This window comes from Neoarius graeffei, chromosome 18 (genome assembly GCF_027579695.1).
Source record: "Neoarius graeffei isolate fNeoGra1 chromosome 18, fNeoGra1.pri, whole genome shotgun sequence".
Taxonomy (NCBI): domain Eukaryota; kingdom Metazoa; phylum Chordata; class Actinopteri; order Siluriformes; family Ariidae; genus Neoarius; species Neoarius graeffei.
In genome coordinates, this window is record NC_083586.1 from 32,140,638 (window position 1) to 32,158,671 (window position 18,034).

The 18,034-nt window shown below is 41.5% G+C and overlaps 1 protein-coding gene across 1 annotated transcript; it reads right to left on the bottom strand.

Moving 5' to 3' along the window:
* Window positions 1-271: 271 nt before the first annotated feature.
* On the bottom strand, window positions 272-8,721 carry nfkbiz (nuclear factor of kappa light polypeptide gene enhancer in B-cells inhibitor, zeta). Its single transcript, XM_060898699.1, has 12 exons — window positions 8,439-8,721; window positions 7,096-7,202; window positions 6,939-6,972; window positions 6,739-6,836; window positions 6,186-6,580; window positions 5,691-5,796; window positions 5,362-5,508; window positions 3,218-3,281; window positions 2,140-2,309; window positions 1,942-2,052; window positions 1,524-1,691; window positions 272-1,356 (listed from the first exon to the last, which is right to left on the bottom strand). Exons 1-12 carry the CDS (start codon window positions 8,656-8,658, stop codon window positions 1,303-1,305), a joined length of 1,674 nt encoding a protein of 557 aa, XP_060754682.1. The 5' UTR covers window positions 8,659-8,721; the 3' UTR covers window positions 272-1,302.
* Window positions 8,722-18,034: the final 9,313 nt, after the last annotated feature.

An 18,034-nucleotide genomic window follows, 5' to 3' on the forward strand; every position in this document is an offset into this window, starting at 1 on the left:
AGGAATTTAAAAAAAAATTCCAAATTGTATTCTAAAATAAATCGCACTTCATTTCACAACTAAAGGGTCAGACAATTTGAGAAACTCTCTATTAAAGATTTTTTTTTTTTTGGAAAGCTATAAACCCTTAAGGATGCAAAGAACTCTTACAGCATTCTTTCTTCAAAGAGTGTACTGTATATCTGACCTAGCCTAGTTCTACATCTTTCATTGCAGTGATTCTGTTCTAATAAATGAAACCAGTATACACATCATAACTAATGACACGGGGTTTGCATAATTAGTTCTTTATTTAAAATTCCCATCACAAACATGACTTATACATGGAGAGGAAAACCCTTTGTCTATTAGACATACAGTACTTTGCAACCCCATCACCAGTATAATCAAGACATTTAGGTTATTTATACACACATACATATTATATATATAAATAAGTCAGTCATACACACACAAATGTAAGAGAAATGTAACCCTTAACACTCGTGACACAGCATACCAAAGAGCTCAAAAGTACAAAGATCATATGATAAAGGCGGCCACAATTATAGCATAGATAAGGTACTCATAAATGCCTTGAGCGTTGTGTGTTGACCATTATTCATGCATTTTACACACAAAGCTGTGTTTAAACAAGCGCCTGCAAATTTCAAGGTCAACATGCTAAAAGGTATTTTAGCTCACGCTATTTCTTAGGATCAGAGAACATTAGAAAAACAGGGAAGCTAGCACAGAGTTGATGGCTAGGCAATGGTTAATCTACGTACTCTGATTACAGGGAAATAGAGTTCATGGTTAAGAAATTATATCATGAGAAACTCTGGAGATATATATCATAAGTATGGGAATAAAGCAAACAATAAAAAAAGTTTATTACAACATTCTAAAAGTTTAATCAAACAAACCTCAGTGGTTTATGTATGTTCTCAGTGTATTATGAAGTTATTTACATCATGAAGTGCCTTAACAATATATATCACAATATATTCAAATCAACAATATAATGCAAACCAAACCTTTACTCACAAGAGCCCAGAGATGATAATTGTAATTTTCATGAAGTCTTGATTTTTTTTCCTTCTTAAAAAAAAAAAAAAAGTCTTAATTTCTAATTAAAGCTTGTACCATGTACTCTGGGCTCACCTTCCTTTTCTCTTCTACTACACAGTAGTGAACAATGTTAAGTTTGTTTCATAGAAACAACTGACATCTGCCTTATACCAGCAAATGAGACTGTACACAGGTTGGACTGCCTAACTGACAGTGTTTCTGAAGGACGGAGATCGGGCGAGAATGGTCTTACTACAGCACGCAGGAGCGGACTTGCGGACCACGGCCTTTCAGGATCCTTCTCACCTGAAGGAAATTTAAAAAAAAAAATAAATAAAGAAATAATTGTCAGAATAACTGTAATAAGTGCTCCCATGCAAAATCATTCATTACAAGCTAAAATTCCATTATCTGAATGGAGATCAATTGTATTTTGCCAACACCATCGATCGTGGCTTGTATCTGATGCTCACCTGATCTCCGACAGACCCCTCAGTTACGAGCTGAATGGGCTGCTCGTTCTCCAGGTTCTTGGCGCTTGGATCAGCTCCCCTTCTCATCAGCAGCTGTACGGCGTGTGCCTGCGCTTGACGGCCATTTTGTGCAGCAGCCATGTGCAGTGCCGTGTTGCCATTATATGCCTGAGCAGGACACACTTGCTTTTAATTTACAAGCTTTCCACAACACATTTAGGCCAAAAGACACAATATGGCTGAACAAGTATCTTATTACTTGATTCACTGTCATCAGCAGCGTTAAGTACAACATAGCTAATGCTAAACCAAGTACTCAGATTGTCTTTTTTTTTTTGGGGGGGGGGGGGGGGGGGTTTGTCAGGTCTCTTCCCACCTCCCAAAAACATGTACAACTATCACGATAATAGTGTCTCACCTTGGCATTGATCACAGAAAGAGAGTCCGGCTGGTCTAGGAAAAGACGCAAAAGCTCAACATTGGCTTCCTCGGCAGCCATGTGCAGGGCAGTGCGTCCACTTTTGCGATCCTGAAAGAATCAAAAGCATGAAGATCTAGTACAGGACAGGATTTTTTTCCCCCCACTATAACATAGCACTAAAATGGCAGCACTTACCTTTGTACTATAAGAGGCCCCCATAAACAGAAGAGTGTTGATACATTCACCAAGCAGCTTCCTCTTCTGCATCAGAGTTGCCGCTTGCGGAGACTGAGGTGACGCCATACGGCTCAGATCCTGCACCACTGCATTGTGGGTCAGGACAGCTATGTGTAGAGCAGTAAGACCTAAAACAGAGGAGAAAAAAAAAATGAAGACTTGCATACTGAGAGTGAATAAGAATGAAAATTGAATGTAGATTTGAGTCTATAAAGGACATAATGTCTATCTTGGAAATTGTATCACAATCATTATTATATTATTATCATCATCATCAACATTTCAAAACATGCTGCATTGTATTGTGAAGACTATTATGGAAATACAAATGTAAGATAATCGAAAGGTCTGAAATTAATATGCTCATAAGTAGATATATGATATATTTAACAGTTATTCCATGAAATTGAGTCGTATATGAGCTGATAGCTGACGAGACACGTAGCGCCGAGTTGGCTATAAGTCATGTACGACGAGATTGAGTTGAATAACTGTTTTATTCCATCCTCATTCACTGGATTTTGAGAAACAGAGCATTTTTATTTTTTGCAAATTCGATGAATAAAAACTTTATACAAAACGTCCGACAAAATCATTTCCGCTTAGAATGTAAACAAATCGGCTGAAATGACAGGAGCAATTTGTGAAAAATGCAATAATAATAATTCTTGAAAAAAAAAAAAAAGATACGTTCTTACCATCAAATACATTTTTTTTTTGCTTTTTTGCATTTTGTTTTCAAGTAGAGTTTATTTTGTCCTTGGTTGGTTCAGCAACACGCTCCGCCATTTTGTTTTTCTCTACTCACGGTATATGAGCTGATAGCCTAGTAGTAGAGTAGCCAATCAGAGCACACGATTGCTCATATCCAGTGAATGTGGATAGAATAATTGTCATCGTAGAATTCATAGTAAATTTTATTTCATAATGCTCAAGGAGGTAGTTAGTTCTAGCTCGCCATGTTCATCGGCTTTATACACAAACATTTTTTTTTCCCCAATTATGATTGTGTCAAAGGGGAAAAAGTGATACTCACCGTCATAATTAACTGCCTCGATGTTCACCTTCAGGCCATTATTCTGCATAGCTTTATGGATAGCCTGCATGGACATACAAATTAATGGATTATTTAAAAAATTTGTTTTGGTAACTATGATAAGTTACATAAGCTGTGTTGTAGGCAAAATCAAGGCAGATTAACAGGGCAGCTTAGTATTTACTTGGCACCTTGCACAGGAAAACTCCCACTGCTGTTTTTTTTTTTTTTTGCAAACAAACGAAGCATTAAGGATTACGATCATGTCTCTGTACCAAGTTCAGTTAATGGTTGACAGCACTGTGGAGATGTTTGTCTGTACATGAGCTTCATAAAAAAAATAAAAATAAAAAAAAAATAAAAAAAAGAGAGAGGTGTTCTGCAACCGGTTTTGCAGGATCAGGGGAATTTTGGACTGCTTTTTCTTCTGCTTGTTTAAGGAAATAAACACAAGGTTAAACAACTTCCTTCTGGTAACAACAATTCAAGCTACCTCTCAACCACTCATGGGTGGAGAAAAAAAAAAAGTGAATTCTGACAAGGCCAAGACAAAAATAAAATTTTAATGATTAGAGATGAATTTATTAATAGTTTAATTAGTTCAAGCTGCTTCAGGCAAGTTGGTAAAACTTTACTGTGTTTATGTAAAATGTTTCAGGTGGACCAGTCGAAGCTATATTTCTAAGCTGACACTTTTAGTGTGTTTTGGTGTTGGACTTTCTACCCAGTTTATGCCTGAAGATAACAGGAAGAAGTACCGGGCTACATGAAATATAATAGCTCAGAGGGGCAGAAAGTAAACTGTAATTATCAAATGCTTCGTTAAACTTAATGCGTCATAAAAATGCTGCATGTCAGAATGCGGTTCAATCCTTCAAAACGTTATGGATTAATGACCGCACATCTCAAAGTGTGTGAGTCCACTACAGATTACCAGCGTCACATTTTCTTATCGGTTAATGAATGTTGTGGAAAGTTTGTGAAACAAGTTACTTCCTGTTATCGCTTACATCATAGCAACTATTTAAAAAAATGTTCATCAGCTTCTCTTTTTTTCCTCTCTTGAAATGAAAAAAAAAAAAAAGCACAGCTTGTCATGTTACTGAATTTAAAACAGCACAAAGTAGGGCCAGAATCTAAGCTAACATTTTTTTATTTAAATATAGTGAGTATATTTTTAGATAGTATCTACCGGTATATGAAAATATAGTGCTGAGTGTTTTCGTGTTTATGACTGAAAATAAAAATCATTCACATATGACATGTGGGCGGCACAGTGGTGTAGTGGTTAGCACTGTCGCCTCACAGCAAGAAGGTCCGGGTTCGAGCCCCATGGCCGGCGAGGGCCTTTCTGTGTGGAGTTTGCATGTTCTCCCCGTGTCTGCGTGGGTTTCCTCCGGGTGCTCCGGTTTCCCCCACAGTCCAAAGACATGCAGGTTAGGTTAACTGGTGACTAAATTGACGGTAGGTGTGAATGTGAGTGTGAATGGTTGTCTGTGTCTATGTGTCAGCCCTGTGATGACCTGGCGACTTGTCCAGGGTGTACCCCGCCTTTCGCCCGTAGTCAGCTGGGATAGGCTCCAGCTTGCCTGCGACCCTGTAGAACAGGATAAAGCGGCTACAGATAATGAGATGAGATATGACATGAAAGAGGGAGAACTCCAGATTGACATGAATGTTTCCATAAATGTTAAACATCTTCTTACAGAAAACAGTACCATATCAACAATTACACACTTTTCTTTGTTCCATAAGACCCTGTTTGTTCATTAATTTATTTTTCAGACTTAGATTATGTGGCGTGTCTGTAATACCTGTCTGTATGTTTTCAAACAGAGATGTTGATCATGTTGTCAGAGACACTTGAGAAAGTTTGTACGTTTGTTTGGTCTTGTTTGATTAAGTCATTTTTGATGAGGTGAATTTATTCAAGGTTTGCCAGGTAACTTATTTGAAAATAAACTTTGTACTGGTTTTAGCCAAAAACATCTACGTGTGTTATAGTGTTAAGGGCGTATCTGTGGGTGTTCACACTAAACTGAAACGAGTGAAGAAATGTTTTAAGAAAATGACTCAGCTAAAATCATGACTCGCTTATTATAAAGGGTGGATGGGATCCACACTTAGGGTGGGACAGAGCGTACCTGCAGAATCAGAGTGTGTCCCTTTTCCGCACACACGTGAAGGGGGGAGCGGCCCCAGCTGTCCACAGTGTTTACTAAGGCTCCCAGTGAAAGGAGGTCTTGTGCAATGAGATGTTGGTTGGCTGCCACACTTACTTGGAATGCACTCTGGAGAAAAAAAAATAATAATAATAATAAAATATTAGCATCAGACCTGACCAAGCCCTTTTCCTGTTTAACCTGCATTTACGTCAGACAAAATAAGGTGTGGGAAGGATTGGCATTTTGATGATGCCTTTACAATCACACTTCTCATACTAGGAGGGATTTATGCGAAACTGAATACATACCTGGTTGTTATGCTCTTTGACGTCGATCATACCAATATCATACATTTTTCTGGCAAGCACGTAAGCCAGGGCTCGTCTACCCTGGGCCACTGCAATGTGAAGGAATCTACCAAACGAACAGGACTGTCAAATATCAGCAAACAAACACTGACTCACAAAACTTTGTTTGGTAAATTAGTTCTCATTTCTTTTGGACACACACAAGAATGCTTGGTTGTGTTTGGTAGCGTTTCAAACGGAGTCGGTTACCAAAAAAATGTTAACTCTTATGTTAAAAAAAAAAAGCTCATAAAATTGACATATATCCACCTCACCTAGACATACTTTGCAGATTTTTGTAGATATTGATATTGGGTCAGTAATAATATTTCCCCCTCTAGGCTCATTCCAACTGATATTACTTAAAATACATAATCTAGTTTGAAATTATACATATACATTTTTTCACTCCCCAGATTTTCAGTTCTGCCCTCAAACTTGAACTCCACAACTTACGTATCTCCATCTCCATCTTTCATAATGAGATCCAGGGGGCTCAAACCAGCCACTTTCTCCTCCTCTTGTTGGATCTGCCACTGGAAAAAGGACATCGGAGGAGCAGTAGTCCCACAGGGTCCAAATCCATTCTGTGGGCTTAGGCTCTGGAATGGAGATGTGTATGGGCTCTCTGTAACCTGAGCAGTTTGGCAGTTGCTATAAAGTGGGCTAGATGTGGTAGCGTAGACGCTAGGTAGTGTTTCTTGTGTGGCTTGAGGTAGAGGGCAGATTGATATCGGACTGTCCTGCACCTTCACCGACTCAATCAACAGCCCAGTGTTGCTGAAGATGTCACCAAGTCCCTCACAGATGTTTTGCTCTTTCAGGATGTCCTCAGTTGAAAGATATGCAGACTAGGACAAACAGCAAAACACTACATTACAGACAATAAACAGTTATATCATTTTCAGATCTCACAAAAACATAAGTTGTTAAATGAAATTAATGTTTTGACATGCGCCATTATATTAGGATGAGTAGTGTTTAAAGGTAATCAGGTTGAGATGATTACCAGGATGTTGTTGTATTCTGTAGCGGGTCTTTTAGTGACACAATGAGGCGAAGGACTCTCAGCGGCTCTTTTTCCATTCTGAAGCAAAGTAGTTATGGCTAAAAATAAATAAATAAATAAATAAATCACAGTCACCATAAGTCATTATCATTTTTCTTTGGCTCGTCATAAATATTAGTTCTTTTTCTCATAAAAATTACCTGGGAATTCAACTTCATTCTGATTTGGCTGCACCTGTAACGAAGCAGAACAATTCATTTCCGAAGACGAACGCTGTTTTTCAAAAGAAATATATACAACTGACAAACGAGATAAAACATCCTGGGTGAATTTTAGAACCAAGAATTAAGTTCTTACCTGGACTTCGCTGTGACGTTTCTGCATAATGAGCTCTTTGACTGTTTTTTTCACACGCACACCCTGGTACTGGGGACTCAGCTGCTGTGAACCATCCTGAGCTTCAACTTTAAAACAAACAAACAAACAAACAAACAAACAAACAAACAAACACTCATAAGTAGCTGAAATATATTTTTTCCTCTGTGCTAGAAAATACATATTTTAGTCTATGTTGCGTTTAAAAAAAAAAATCACAAAATAAAGCTATATTATTATTATAATTATTTGCAAGCAAGTGCTGTGCTGTTTTTCTTGAAAGAAAGCGAGTTATAACAAATGACTCTCCTCTCCTCTCAAATCTTCTACCATCACATTTCCTATACATTTCTCAAAATTCTGGCTGTCCCTAAGAGCGCCGTCTTCTACAGCAATCCCATTCTATTATTATTATTATTAACCCCGCCGACAGTAGTCGGAGGGGTTATTATTTTCACCTGCGTCAGTCTGTGTGTGTGTGTGTGTGTGTGTGTATCTGTCTGTCTGTCTGTCTGTCTGTGTGTCTGCAAGATATCTCAAGAACCAATGGATCGATTTGGACCAAATTTTGTACATGTGTTGCCAATCACCCAGGAAGGAAACCATTAAATTTTGGAGGTCAAAGGTCAAAGGTCAAGGTCATGGCAGAACTTCGAAATTTTCGCCCAATGTATTTTAATAGGGAAAAGGCGGGGTTTGCACGCGTTAGAGTGTCCCTGTCTAGTTATTATTATTATTATTATTATTATTATTATTATTATTTGCAAGCAGGTGCTGTGCTGTTTTTCTTGAAAGAAAGCGAGTCATAACAAATGACTCTCCTCTCCTCTCAAATCTTCTACCATCACATTTCCTATACATTTCTCAAAATTCTGGCTGTCCCTAAGAGCGCCATCTTCTACAGCAATCCCATTCTATTATTATTATTAGTATACTACAATAATAACAACAACAACAACAACAACAATAATAATAATAATAATAACAACAACAACAATAATAGCAATAACAATAATAACTACAACAACAACAACAACAACAATAATAATAATAATAATAATAATAATAATAATAATAATCTTGACTGTCATGGATATCATTAATGGATATTTTTGGTCCTTATGTAATCCTAAACATAACGATTACAACTAAAATAATGTACAAATGGCTCAGTTCTGGTAGAACAGTGTGCTGCTGAGGGTGTAGAGGCCAGTATTTACTCAGTAGCTCATATGTAATGTATCTATATATAGAACAGAGCCCCTTTGGGGCCCCTGTGGGGCCCGCTTGGGACAGGGCCATGATGTCTCTAATTCCCAGCTTACCGTTGACGCCAGTGAAGCTGCTATCAGGGCGCTCCGGACTCCCCGCGGTACTTCCGCTCTCCTCACACTCTCCGCTCGGTTTCCATGGAGACCCGTGTCCCGGTTCCGTCCCGGGAGAAGAGCATCCGTAAAACGACCACAGGTTCACCGGACTCGTCATGACGTCCGTGTTCATGTCCACAAACCCCGAATAACCCTCGCAAACTCGGTCAATAACCATGGCGTTCAGTCTGTCTGTCTGTCTCTCTCTCCAGCAGCCCGAGTGCAGAAATAGTTCGGGATTTTTGGACCGCAGTGCTTTTATAGAGACCCCGAGGTTCTCATGTCCCGCCCTCAGAACCAATGGTGTAACACGAAGCGCCGGATTTCGGCTAATGGCCCTGTCCCAAATGGCATCTTAAACCTTGAGGTCCTCCTCCAAGTCCACACTTTGGGAACGAACCAATGATGTGCGGCTGAGTGATCGAGGGCTCAAGTGTATAAGAGAGCATTTGGAACAGTCCCCAAAACATCATGCGCTTTCATAATAGCGCTCTGCTGAGCTGGTCATCAGTTACTCAGTAGGATAGAGTTTAAGTTTAAAGTTTAAGTTTATTGACAAGTAAATCGCAGCACAAGGCTGAATTACATATTCATCCATTAAAATTAACAAAGAAAGAAAGCTTCACTTCACACACTTGTGAAATTCCTCTCTGCATTTAACCCATCTGAAGCAGTGAACACACACACATACCCAGAGCAGTGGGCAGCCACGCTAACAGTGTTAGCAGTTAGGTGCTTCGCTCAAGGCCGTCCCATATTAACCTAACCTGCATGTCTTTGGGGGAAACCGGAGCACCCGGAAGAAACCCACGCAGACAGGGGGAGAACATGCAAACTCCGCACAGAAAGGCCCCCGCCGGCTGCTGGGCTCGAACCCAGAACCTTCTTGCTATGAGGCGACTGTGCTAACCACTTGCACCACTGTGCCGCCCAATAAGAAATCTCATCTCATCTCATTATCTCTAGCCGCTTTATCCTGTTCTACAGGGTCGCAGGCAAGCTGGAGCCTATCCCAGCTGACTACGGGCGAAAGGCGGGGTACACCCTAGACAAGTCGCCAGGTCATCACAGGGCTGACACATAGACACAGACAACCATTCACACTCACATTCACACCTACGGTCAATTTAGAGTCACCAGTTAACCTAACCTGCATGTCTTTGGACTGTGGGGGAAACTGGAGCACCTGGAGGAAACCCACGCGGACACGGGGAGAACATGCAAACTCCACACAGAAAGGCTTTCGCCGGCCACGGGGCTCGAACCCGGACCTTCTTGCTGTGAGGCGACAGCGCTAACCACGACACCACCGTGCAGAATTCAAATATATCACCATATTTAGAATTCGAATGCAATACCAAAACTCATCTCATCTCATTATCTGTAGCCGCTTTATCCTTCTACAGGGTCGCAGGCAAGCTGGAGCCTATCCCAGCTGACTACGGGCGAAAGGCGGGGTACACCCTGGACAAGTCGCCAGGTCATCACAGGGCTGACACACACAGACAACCATTCACACCTACGGTCAATTTAGAGTCACCAGTTAACCTAACCTGCATGTCTTTGGACTGTGGGGGAAACCGGAGCACCTGGAGGAAACCCACGCGGACATGGGGAGAACATGCAAACTTCGCACAGAAAGGCCCTCGCCGGCCACGGGGCTCGAACCCAGGACCTTCTTGCTGTGAGGCGACAGCGCTAACCACTACACCACCGTGCCGCCCCAATATCAAAACTGACACAAAAAAAACAAAACTAGTTCCTTTTGAGGCATGAAGTAGTAATAAAAGTATTTTTAAATCTGTTGGTTTTCCACTTGAGATAAAATGGCCTTTTTGTTCTTAAAGATAATAAGGGTTAAGACATGACGAGCCGTAAACAAGCAAACAAACAAACAAATAGATTTGAAGAAGAAGGAATTTCATAATCATTCTGTAAGTCCCACCAAAATAACAACTCTATAAGGTCATGGTGAAGAAATCAGCTGTACCAACACTCCATCTTAATCTCCATATAAATGACACTCTTAAATTAACAATGAATCATCTCATCTCATTATCTCGAGCCGCTTTATCTTGTTCTACAGGGTCGCAGGCAAGCTGGAGCCTATCCCAGCTGACTATGGGCGAGAGGCAGGGTACACCCTGGACAAGTCACCAGGTCATCACAGGGCTGACACATAGACACAGACAACCATTCACACTCACATTCACACCTACGGTCAATTTAGAGTCACCAGTTAACCTAACCTGCATGTCTTTGGACTGTGGGGGAAACCGGAGCACCCGGAGGAAACCCATGTGGACACAGGGAGAACATGCAAACTCCACACAGAAAGGCCCTCGCCGGCCACGGGGCTCGAACCTGGACCTTCTTGCTGTGAGGCGACAGCGCTAACCACTACACCACCGTGCCGCCCAACAATGAATCATCTCATCTCATTATCTCTAGCCGCTTTATCCTGTTCTACAGGGTCGCAGGCAAGCTGGAGCCTATCCCAGCTGACTACGGGCGAAAGGCGGGGTACACCCTGGACAAGTTGCCAGGTCATCACAGGGAACAATGAATCAATTAAATTGAAAGATGTCATTTTAGATTTGTATATGTCTTTGGTGGTCGTTGCTGCATCTGTCTTCACCAATCATCTCCTAATGGTTAGAGAAGCAGCTTTGGGACCAAAAGGTTGCTGGATTGATTCCCTAGACCAGCAAGAATGGCTGAAGTGCTCTTGAGCAAGGTACCTAACCACAAACTGCTCCCCAGGCTGTTCTGGGTATGTTGTACGTCGCTCTGGATAAGAACGTCTGCTAAATGCCTGTAATGTAATCTCTGGTGCATTGTCTTGGGCTTTCTCTGGTATAGTCTAAAATCATCATTATAATATAATTATTTCAGACAGGGCTGCACAGTTAGCACTGTCGTCTCACGGCAAGAAGGTTCTGTGTTTGAACCTGCTGGTCGCCTGGGGCCTTTCTGTGTGGAGTTTGCATGTTCTCCTTGTGCCTGTGTGGGTTTCCTCCGGGTGCTCCAGTTTCCTCCCACAGTCCAAAGTCCTGTGAATTAGGTTAAGTGGCTATTCCTAAATTGTCCATCGGTGTGAATATGAGTGTGAATGGCTGTTTTCTGTCTCTGTGATAGACTGGCGACCTGTCCAGGGTTTACCCTGCCTCTCATCCAGTATCAGCTGGGATTAGCTCCAGCTCACCCGTGACCCTCACTAGGATAAGCGGTATAGAGAATGAATGAATGTTTTGGACAATTGTTCAAACTGGTTATGCTGCTGGAAAGTTATAGGCTACTTTGTCTCCAATAGGCTATTAATCCATTGTCAGTCTATATTAAGCCATTTCATTTAGTATATATCTAGACTATTTAAACATACAGTACCAGTCAAAAGTTTAGACACACCTTCTAATTCAGTGTTTTTACTTTATTTTTATTAATTAAAAGTCACTTCATGTCTTAATGATGAGTGTTGTATCTCTTTACTTAGTTGAGCGGTTCTTGACATAATATGGATTACTCCAGTTGCGGAATAGGGTTATTTATTGTATTTTTATTATTTACTATTTACTGTTTGATCTCAGACGCATTAAGAAAGAAAAAAATTGCACTAATTACCTTTTAACAAGACACACCTGTTAAATGAAAAGCATTCCAGGCGACTTCCTCATGAAGCTGGTTAAGATTATGCCGAAAGTGTGTAAAGCGTCATCAAGGTAAATGGTGGCTACTTTGAAGAATCTAAAATATGAAACATATTTAGTTTTGGCGGCACGGTGGTGTAGTGGTTAGCGCTGTCGCCTCACAGCAAGAAGGTCCTGGGTTCGAGCCCCGGGGCCGGCGAGGGCCTTTCTGTGTGGAGTTTGCATGTTCTCCCCGTGTCCGCGTGGGTTTCCTCCGGGTGCTCCGGTTTCCCCCACAGTCCAAAGACATGCAGGTTAGGTTAACTGGTGACTCTAAATTGACCGTAGGTGTGAATGTGAGTGTGAATGGTTGTCTGTGTCTATGTGTCAGCCCTGTGATGACCTGGCGACTTGTCCAGGGTGTACCCCGCCTTTCGCCCGTAGTCAGCTGGGATAGGCTCCAGCTTGCCTGCGACCCTGTAGAACAGGATAAAGCAGCTAGAGATAATGAGATGAGATATTTAGTTTTTTTTAAAAACACTTTTTTGTTTACCACATAATCCCATATATGTTCCATATGTTATTTTATAGTTTTGATGTCTTCAGTATTGTTCTACAATGTAGAAAATAGCCAAAATACAGAAAAACCTATGAATAAGTAGGGGTGTCCAAACTTGACTGGTAGGCCTACTGTATATTTTTTAAAATATAATATTTAATAAGGGGGGCGGCACGGTGGTGTAGTGGTTAGTGCTGTCGCCTCACAGCAAGAAGGTCCGGGTTCGAGCCCCGTGGCCGGCGAGGGCCTTTCTGTGCGGAGTTTGCATGTTCTCCCCGTGTCCGCGTGGGTTTCCTCCGGGTGCTCTGGTTTCCCCCACAGTCCAAAGACATGCAGGTTAGGTTAACTGGTGACTCTAATGGCCCTTTTCCACTACCCTTTTTCAGCTCACTTCGGCCCGACACGGCTCGCGTTTCGACTATCTCAAAACAGCACGACTCAGCTCGCTTCAGCCCTGCTTAGCACCCAAAACTCGCACGGTTTTGGAGTGGGGCTGAAGCAAGCCAAACCGAGCTGAGTGAGGCTGGGGGCGTGAGCAGACACTCCCCTGTGCACTGATTGGTGAGGAGGAGTGTCCTCACATGCCCACACACACCCCGCGAGCACGCTGAGATCTGTCAACACTGTAAACCCGGAAGAAGAAGAATTACGAATTACGAGAATTTCTGAAGCCTTATGCGCCTCGCCTCATCTATACGCTCTTGCCAGTATCTGTTGGCGTTGTCGGTGACAACAAGCCACAGCACCAAGACCAACAACACTAACGACTCCATGTCCTCCATGTTTATTGTTTACTCTCCGGGTCGTGAGACTACCGCTTAAAAGATCACTGATGTCACTGTTTGCGCCGCTTAACGACATCACGTGACGTCCACCCACTTTCGCTAACTCCACCCAATGTGTCCACCCACTTCCAGCCAGCACGGTTCAGCGCGGTTGTAGTCGAAATGCAACTCCAACAGCCCCGCTCAGCTCGACTCAGCCTGACTCAGCACGGCACGGCTCAGCCCGACTCAGCCGCGTTGGTAGTGGAAAAGCGGCATAAATTGACCGTAGGTGTGAATGTGAGTGTGAATGGTTGTCTGTGTCAGCCCTGTGATGACCTGGCGACTTGTCCAGGGTGTACCCCGCCTTTCGCCCGTAGTCAGCTGGGATAGGCTCCAGCTTGCCTGCGACCCTGTAGAACAGGATAAAGCGGCTAGAGATAATGAGATGAGATGAGATGAATATTTAATAAGGAAATTGTGTTATTATTGTGTTATATAGGCTACTGAATCTTTAAAGAACTACCACCAATTATCACTTGCATTTTGTTTTGATGTTAATTGTAGTGTTGTAGTCAAGACCACCTAAACCAAGACCAAATCATGATCAAGAACAAAGTATATACAGACCAAGACAAGACCAAGTCAAGACCAGGACCAGGCCAGTGTGTGTGAAGGAGGGCGGGGGGAGGGATGACAACCATTAACAGAAAGAAAAATTTCAAATTAACAGTGAGTCACATTGTTGGTCACATTTAAAGCAGGAAATTTTATATCCAAGTATCGATGTGAACAAATAAATCGGACAATGCACAGGCAATTTACTGAAATCCCTCAGCTGTGGTCTTGAAATAAAATCCCAAGTCCTCCATGTCTGAGACCAAAACAAGACCGAGACCTTCAAAAAGTGGTCTTGAGACCGGTTTCAAGTACTACAACGCTAGTTAATGGTTTGGTTTTTCACTAAATCATAACCACAGGTGAAATTGAGAAAGAAAAGTATAGGTTCATCTGAATATGGTGGGTTTCATTTCTGTATAAGGATGTTCATCTTGACTGAAACACATAACTGAACTGAGCAGAAATGACATCACAATACTTGCCCTGAAGTATACATCAGCTCTTCAGCATGGGACTTCCCTGGGTTTCGGTAACAACAGGTTAATTTAATGTAGAAGATATTGTCAACACGATTAATTGTTAATACCTCAAGGACTTACATTTACACTCACATTTTTCACACAAACAATATTTGCATTCTGCAATTTTAATATGCCCTGTCTGACAAATGATGCGCTTAATTTACAAAATACAGCTGGCCTGAATGACACATACTATAGGAGGAAGAAGGCAGGGGCAAAATATTTCGCTGAAATATTTAGTTGATACATTCTTAGAAACGATCGGCCTATGTTCTTGTCTCATTCTTGCTTCCAGTAGATAATATGTCGATACTGTTGACCTGTACCTAAGAGCTGCTCTTATAATCATAAAGATTGTCCTTTTGTTCACATCCTTTCAACACACATACTACTGTTTACCTTTACTCCACCACACCCAGATACTGGGATGATTTGATAATCTCACTATCCGGTGCCACACAGAAATGTATGGGTTCCATTTTGAGTTTGGCTCCTGTCAAGAACCTGTATGTCATTTCAGGAACTTTTTTCTTGCCACTATAGCCGTTTATTTCAGTAAAGCTGCTTTGTGGCAATGACTATTGTTAAAAGCACTATAGAAATCAAATTCATGTGAACAAAAAATAAAAGGTACTTGAGATCTTTGCTTTGGTCCTGTAGGGGAACTCTTAACGAAAGTGAAAGTGTTTGTCAGAGAAGATTCAAAATGTAATCTCTTTAGGAAACCAAAATTCCTTAATTATTTATGGCACACAAAGAGTAAACAGAAAAAAAAAAGAGTACTTCAGTTTCTAATTGTAGGACTTTTTTTGTAGGAGTCATTGGAATAACCTCAGCTTACTTCTGTAAATTAACTGTGTAACCCTCAGAAAAGCATTTTTCCAGGTTAATAAAAGCAGTTGGCTTCATCAACGTTTTGTAACATGCTGAAAACATGTTTGTAACATGTTGATGAAAATTAAGAGTAACTGTATCTGTTTAAAAAAATAGGATTCGACTAACTCTAACTTACAAACAGTAGAATGTATTCTGGGTAACCTGTTCAGAAAGAAAGAAAGAAAGCACAACTTTATTCATCACACACTTGTGAAATTTCCTCTCTGCATTTAACCTATCTGAAGCCGTGAACACACACATGAGCAATGAGCACACACACACACACATACACATACCCAGAGCAGTGGGCGGCCATGCTAACAGCACCCGGGGAGCAGTTGGGAGTTAGGTGCCACGCTCAAGGGCACCTCAGCACAAGGCCATCCCATATTAACTTAACCGCATGTCTTGGGACTGTGGGGGAAACCGGAGCACCCGGAGGAAACCCACACAGACAACATGCAAACTCCACACAAAAAGGCCCCCGCCGGCCACTGAGCTCGAACCCAGAACCTTCTTGCTGTGAGGCAACCGTGCCACCCCAGCATGCTTGTATAATTTGACAGAACTATGTAGTGTATTTTAGGACTTAATGACTAGCTATTCTTCTGTGCGCGCTCCATAGCAAAACTGTGAAATCTATGTACAACCTCAACTCAGAAAAAGTTGGGATGGTATGGACAATGCAAATAAAAAAAGAAAGTGGTGATTTGCAAATTTACTTTCACTTGTATTTCATTGCAGACCGTATGAACCCAAGATATTTCATGTTTTTTCTGGTCAGCTTCGTTTCATTTGTTAATATTCATCCATTCCTGTGTTTCAGTCCTGCCACGCATTCCAAAAAAAAGTCAGGACGGGGGCAATTTAGGGCTAGTAATGAGGTAAAACAATTAAATAATGATGTGATTTTAAACAGGTGATGTCAACAGGTGATTGTAATCATGATTTGGTACAAAATCAGTATCCAGGAAAGGCCTAATCTTTGAGGAGGAAAGATGGGCCGAGGATCTCCAGTTTGTCAACAAATGCATGAGAAAATGATTGAAATGTTTAAAAACAATGTTCCTAGAAGAAAGATAGAAAAGGATTTGGATATTTCAGCCTCTATGGTACATAATATCATTAAATGATTTAAGGAATCTGAATGAATTTTGTTACATAAAGGGCAAGGACACAAGCCTAAGTTGAACACCTGTGATCTCCGATCCCTCAGATGGCACTGCATCAAGAACTGTCATTCATTTATAGCTGATATAACCACGTGGGCTTGGGATTACTTTGGCAAACCTTTGTCAAGTACTACAATACACAGTTACAGCCACAAATGGCAGTTATAAAACTTTAGTGTGCAAAAAGGAAGCCTTATGTTAACTGTGTCCAGAAGCCAGAAGGATGACATCTGGGATGGACCATCACATAGTGGAAATGTGTATTGTGGTCAGACAAATCAGTATTTCAGCTTTTTTTTTTGGAAGAAATGGATGCTGTGTGCTCCAGACCAAAAACGAAACGGATCATCAAGTCTGTTACTAGCAACAAGTCCAAAAGCCAGGGTCTGTCATGGTATGGGGTTGTGTCAATGCCCTTGGCAAAGGTAACTTACATTTCTGTGATGGCAGCATTAATGCAGAAAAGTACACTGAGATTTTGGAGCAACACCCGCTGCCAAGAAGACAACATCTTTTCCAGGGATATTTCAACAAGAAAATGCAAAACCACATTCTGCACACATTACAAAGGCATGGCTGTGGAAGAAGGGGGTGCCTGTCCCCTCTGTCCCCAGTAGAGAATGTGTGGAGAATTTTGAAACAAAAAAAATGACAACAATGCCCCCATACTGTTACACACCTTATGATCTGTTTACAGGAAGAATGGGATAAAATAATAACAAATGAAAGGCTTCATCACTTGGTGTCTTCAGTCCCTAAACATTTTTTAAGTGTTGTGAAAAGGAACAGCAACATTACAAAGTGGTAAATGCTTTCCCATGCCAACCTTCTTTGAAACGTATTTATTTTGCAGAAACAATAATATTCATGAGGTAAAACATCAAATAATGTCCTGTTGTAGTGTTTTGAGTGCAACGCAGGTCAAAAATTGACAAATCATTCAGTTTTAATCTCAATTTAAGGGCGGCACGGTGGTGTAGTGGTTAGCGCTGTCGCCTCACAGCAAGAAGGTCCAGGTTCGAGCGCCGTGGCCGGCGAGGGCCTTTCTGTGCGGAGTTTGCATGTTCTCCCTGTGTCTGTGTGGGTTTCCTCCGGGTGCTCCGGTTTCCCCCACAGTCCAAAGACATGCAGGTTAGGTTAACTGGTGACTCTAAATTGAGCGTAGGTGTGAATGTGAGTGCGAATGGTTGTCTATGTGTCAGCCCTGTGATGACCTGGCGACTTGTCCTTGACCCCGTCTTTCGCCCGTAATCAGCTGGGATAGGCTCCAGCTTGCCTGCGACCCTGTAGAACAGGATAAAGCGGCTAGAGATAATGAGATGATATGAGATGAGATCTCAATTTCAACATACCGTTTCACATTTTTCTGATTTGGGGTTGTACAGTATATAGCAAAAAAATGTGTTCAAACATAA

Bases quoted from the DNA above. Each gene is read 5' to 3' on its own strand.
- nfkbiz (XM_060898699.1), bottom strand. From the start codon at position 8,658: ATGGTTATTGACCGAGTTTGCGAGGGTTATTCGGGGTTTGTGGACATG. The intron at 5,797-6,185 runs GTAAGTTGTGGA...TTCGTTTGGTAG, and splicing joins AAAGATGGAGATGGAGATAC to ATTCCTTCACATTGCAGTGG. The intron at 1,357-1,523 runs GTGAGCATCAGA...AATTTCCTTCAG, and splicing joins AGGGGTCTGTCGGAGATCAG to GTGAGAAGGATCCTGAAAGG.